Raw genomic sequence first — 5,043 nt, forward strand, 5'->3', positions numbered from 1 at the left:
TCAAATAAATGCAATGTATGCATTTCTAGTAGAAAGTCATTTTGCACACAGCTGTGGTTTTGCTTGATTCCACGTTCAGTACAGTATGATCCAAAAATAAACGTAAGGAGTTTTATGGGGTAACAAACAATGTCTAGACAAAAGTGGGATTTTCTGTGCTTACAGTTCAACATACTTTAACAGGCAGACAGTCGCATGCAAAGATTTCACGGTGAGACATATCAAGCATTTAATCTTAATACGCTGTTGACAAGACAGCAGGTAATGCAAACGAGGAACCTTAAGAGATTACACACAGATAGCTTTCATAAATGATTATCCACAACACAGGAAAGAACACGGCAGACATGACTTAGTCTGGGGATAATATATATATATATATATATATATATATATATATATATATATATATATATATATATATATATATATGTATATATATATTACATATAATGCTGGATATTGATACATAGTGTATAATGCATACAAGGATGCAGTTTAAGTGCTGCTGATAATAGTAGCAGTCATCAGTGTGATGTAAGTGTGTATTTGGTGAAGAGAAGCTGGTGGCGTCAGCGCCATCAGGGGCCACGGAGAGGGCTGTGTCTGTCATACCAACATTCACGCATTTCCAAAGGAAGCATGAAATCCCAGAGCAACTCCGACAACGCCTGTAAACATCTTAGTAGACGGAGAAAGGTCAGACCGGACCGCAGAGAACAACAAATAAACAGCCGTCAAACAATGAGCGTGTCCATTCAGGAGCCGGCCTAAATGTGTCCAAGTCATTAGTGCTTCAGGAGGCATGACCACCCACTCTGACCCCAGCCACCGGCCCCACCCACCCCCGCTACTGGTACATTTGTCTCACTGAAGCCGCTGTGTTACAATACTGAGCTGATGGAGGGCTCAAATTCGAGACTTTTTAGTGTGTCTGGAGCAGGTAGCTCCGTCCCTCCTTGTGGACTCAAACTTCCTCCACAGAAAGACTAAACACACTTTGTGAACATGCACTGCTTGCTTTTCTGATACTAGTTTATTAGCTAATTTTGGATGTCACTCAGTTCTCTCTGTTAGGAATAGATCATAGCTAAAAAAGTACATTGCCAACATGCACCCATTATATTTTCTTGTACAGAAATGAGTTTCTAATCATTTTGTTTGAGTTTAGATCACATATTCGACACCTTTCTGCACATGTGTATAAGTAGAACCACATCAGACTGTTTTTCATTTAAACATAAAAGCATGCATAAGGACAGCTATAAATATATAAATTCATCTTTTTACAATCAGTCTAAAGTTTTAAAATCTTTCTCTATACAGATCACTTCTAAAATAAAAAAAAAGGATCAGTACTTCCTTTTGAATGTTTCAGTATTTTTATGGACTTGATACATTGCAGCAGAGCTGGAAACTTGAATGAAAGTTAGTGAAAGTAGAAGTAAACTTTAGCCGTCCCGTCTCCTTAACGCGTCAGTGCAATCTGAGCCCGCCCCTGCTATTGTATAAATTCAGACTGTGTAAGTGTGTGAGGACTCACAGTGCTTCAGCCACTTCTCCCACTGCGCCTCTGATGCACCGAGAGTCCTCGGATTTTTTTTTATTACTGGCTGGAAATGTCTGACTCGGCCAAACCTCTGACTTCCTTCCTCATCGAGGACATCCTCTCCAACAAAGACAGTGCGCGATTCAATGATAAATGCTGCTCGCAGAAGGAGGAAAGATGTTCGCAGTGGAATGAAGAATCAGGAAAGTTTTCACCACAGCTCTGTCTTCAGGAAACAGCCTTTGGATTACAGACAGGTGAGCGTCTGCAGGCTTTCAACAGCAGGTTTCCTGCGCTTAGATAAAGTGACCAAATCAGTTTGATGTGTGTTGTTTACTATGAAGAATGTGCAGAATGCTGCAGTGTAACAACAAAAGACTTGCTTTAAAATTTTATTTGTAATGGCAGCTGTTTATCTTACAATGATCACAAACCAGTTCACAAAGCCTGCTGTAAACCAGTTTACCTGTTTAATGACTGGATCTCATCTGTGCTTCACAGAATCTCTGAACACATCATGCCCCAGCTCCTCAGAGTCAACTTTGCCCTCCCCCGGAAAGCAGAAGCGCTCCAGAGCTGCGTTTACACACCTCCAAGTGCTCGAACTGGAGAAGAAATTTAATCACCAGAAATACCTGTCGGCCCCAGAGAGAGCTCAGCTGGCCAGAACCTTAAGACTAACTGAGACCCAGGTGAAAATCTGGTTTCAGAACAGGAGGTACAAAACGAAGCGGAAGCAGCAGACATCAGAGTTTTGTAAGGATTTGTACAATGCAGAAGGACTGGGTCTGAAAGAGGATTTGGTCAGATCATCACTGATTACTTCCTTCTACAAAGCCTACCAATACAGACCCTACCTGTGGGACTACAGTGGCCCCTGGGGCCCAGTGTTATGGTGAAAATAAATGTATAACCCTAAAGTTTATCATCTACAAGCTTCTAAAATCTATGTTTACTGTCACAGCTGATTCTTTGTCAGATTTGGAACATGGTGTTTGCTCATGTGTTGACTTTATCCATCTTGTGGAGTGATTTCGCTCATGAAAATGTGCTATCATACAAATCTTGCTGTATGGATATGACATGGATTTGCACAGCCAACTTGTGACATTGTTGATTAATAAATTATTAATAAATTAATGCTTATACATTTAACCTTTGTTAAGAGTGCTTTAAAATTTCGAGCATTTGAATGAAGTTAAACTGTGATAAAATTGCAGTTGGTGTCAATGAAGGCGAAAGAATGAGACCCGATTTCTTCAAGGAGCTGATGCCCTGATTGCAGGAAGATAAACTGCTCTTTCTAGAGACAGCACCACACGGAAAACGAGAGGAAACGAAACAGTAAGAGAGTCAGCTGACATCAGCTGACATCACGCATTCCAGATGCTTAAACATGCTGACATAAATACAAATATGAAGGCTGGCCAAGAGGCATCTTTGTTTAAATCAGAGATAAACGGAGCTCCATAAGGCATCGAGTTCAATCAGCAGTTGTCAGCTTTGCTTTCTTGAAAGTGGGGCATGAGGAGGTAAAGCTGTCATGTGGCTCACCTCCTGCATGCCATGGTGATTGTGAGTATACCTGGCAGTTGGTAGATAAAAAAGTAACAGAACGTGTTTCTTAAGGTATGTTCTGTATGATGTATAACAATAAGTGAGGATAACACACAAAATGTGATGTAGACTTTAGATCTGGGCACATTTTGTGACCCCTTTTTGGAAGCTTTGGTGTAATCATAGCCCTGTACACTCATGCATGTAACACATACTACAAATCAACATATTTTTCTAAGCACCTGGATTGTACAAATAAAAATTTTAAGAAGTCTGGCAGCACGATTTTTCAAACTGACTGACGTCTTGTTAGTTTATAAAGTGAGACTTACACTCACACCAGCTGCACTGCGGCTATGAAGCATTTCGGTGGCAGAGTGTTCTGCAGGTGTGTTATCACCTGGACTTCTCATGAGCTCTTTTTTCCCTCTCAGTAAATGAGGTCAAAGTTTCCTTTATGAATGTTCTTCATATCATTTCCTTCCCACTGAGTAATGCTGTGCTTCACTTACATATCCCCCAAACCCTAAAGAGTTTTTAATCAAGCATCTAAACAACAACTGCTATGTTCTGGCTTGCAAATTTACAACCACGAAATCCCAATGCTTGATAACCTCAAGTTCACCAAACACCAAGTTTAAACATGCTGTGCACATACAAAAAACAAAGACAAAATTCGGAAACAGGTCTAACGTTGCAGCGAGACTTACACCGCACTATCCCAGTCAGCTGAGAGTGATTGTGGACTGACCCAAACAGAACCAAACTTGATAATGAATTAGTCCATGGCTACAAAAAACAAACAAAGACAATGAATTTACTGCATATGAGCTTCTGTGGCTGACCCATGTGGAGATAGATGGTATCTCAGTCCTTTGATTGGTTGAAAAGCAAATGTGACAATCTCCCGTGGGGTCCAGAACCAGACAGCTCAGTGAACAATGTAAAAATTATGATGACAAACTAAGTAAAATCCTATGAGGGAGTTTTACTTATTAGGGAAGTGAACAAATCAACAGCTTGTTGATGACACTGTACTGAGTTTTATTTAAGGAACACTTGGAGATGTTTTTAATATTGTTAGTAACTGATAAAAAAAACTGTGGCATGTGGGTGTGGACCTTTTTTCTCTTTCTAAAGTTGCTAATAGTAACGTGTTTTTTTAGTCTGTAATATTCAAAACTTCAGAGATTTTTTATCATCTGTGCAACTGATTTCACTTCTGCTCCTCTTTATACTGTGTTTCAGTGTTGGGAAAGAATGACCAACTCAAACGCAATTATAGAATATAATAGCCACTTTAATGTTGAATTCAATTTTAAAGATTTAACTCACCATCGGGGAGATTTTACGTCATAGTAAATGCATCTAAATCTATACTGACTTCCTTACACTGGTTTGGTTACCCCTGGATCCAGGCTTAAAAGCAGAGGTGATGGAGTCTTTTCAGTGGTGCCCAGTCCCTCAATTATTTTAAAAACCCTTAAAAATCCTGTTTGAGTCTAGTTGAGCATCCTATCCTGGCTTTGATTACGCAAACACACTCTTTCTTGCACAATTAGATATTTGTTGTGTACTTATTGTTGATTTAGCGACTGTTATCTATTGTGTATATTTTGTATAACGTGTACAGCCCCTTGCAGCCGAGGCTGTTTTTGACTTGTCTTATTTATACAAAAGCTGAGGAACAGCGCTGAAAACTAAGAAGCAACTATAGCTTCCTTCAGGATGGCATGCTGGTCTGACTCGGGACGGTGCTGATAAGATGACACAAAGGATTTAGGGCTTTACATATTTAAGAAGGGCATGTTTGTAGTAACATAACTGAAGTGTGAGCACAGGTCTGATGGAGGTGATAGGATATTTCAGCTCTTTCACACTGCTAATCTGTCTGACTTTGTGCAGCGCATGCCCTTATGCAAACCCCACAGGGCAAC

General features: G+C 40.0%; 1 protein-coding gene across 1 annotated transcript; it reads left to right on the forward strand.

Annotated features, from left to right (window-relative positions):
• Nucleotides 1-638: 638 nt before the first annotated feature.
• On the forward strand, nt 639-2,886 carry nkx3-1 (NK3 homeobox 1). Its single transcript, XM_085475078.1, has 2 exons — nt 639-1,806; nt 2,051-2,886. Exons 1-2 carry the CDS (start codon nt 1,620-1,622, stop codon nt 2,446-2,448), a joined length of 585 nt encoding a protein of 194 aa, XP_085331204.1. The 5' UTR covers nt 639-1,619; the 3' UTR covers nt 2,449-2,886.
• The last annotated feature ends 2,157 nt before the right edge of the window (nt 2,887-5,043 follow it).

This window comes from Copadichromis virginalis, linkage group LG12 (genome assembly GCF_057382275.1).
Source record: "Copadichromis virginalis isolate Kocher_CV1m ecotype Utaka linkage group LG12, C_Virginalis_male_GT1.1, whole genome shotgun sequence".
Classification (NCBI taxonomy): domain Eukaryota; kingdom Metazoa; phylum Chordata; class Actinopteri; order Cichliformes; family Cichlidae; genus Copadichromis; species Copadichromis virginalis.

Bases quoted from the DNA above. Each gene is read 5' to 3' on its own strand.
- nkx3-1 (XM_085475078.1), top strand. From the start codon at position 1,620: ATGTCTGACTCGGCCAAACCTCTGACTTCCTTCCTCATCGAGGACATC. The intron at 1,807-2,050 runs GTGAGCGTCTGC...TGTGCTTCACAG, and splicing joins AGCCTTTGGATTACAGACAG to AATCTCTGAACACATCATGC.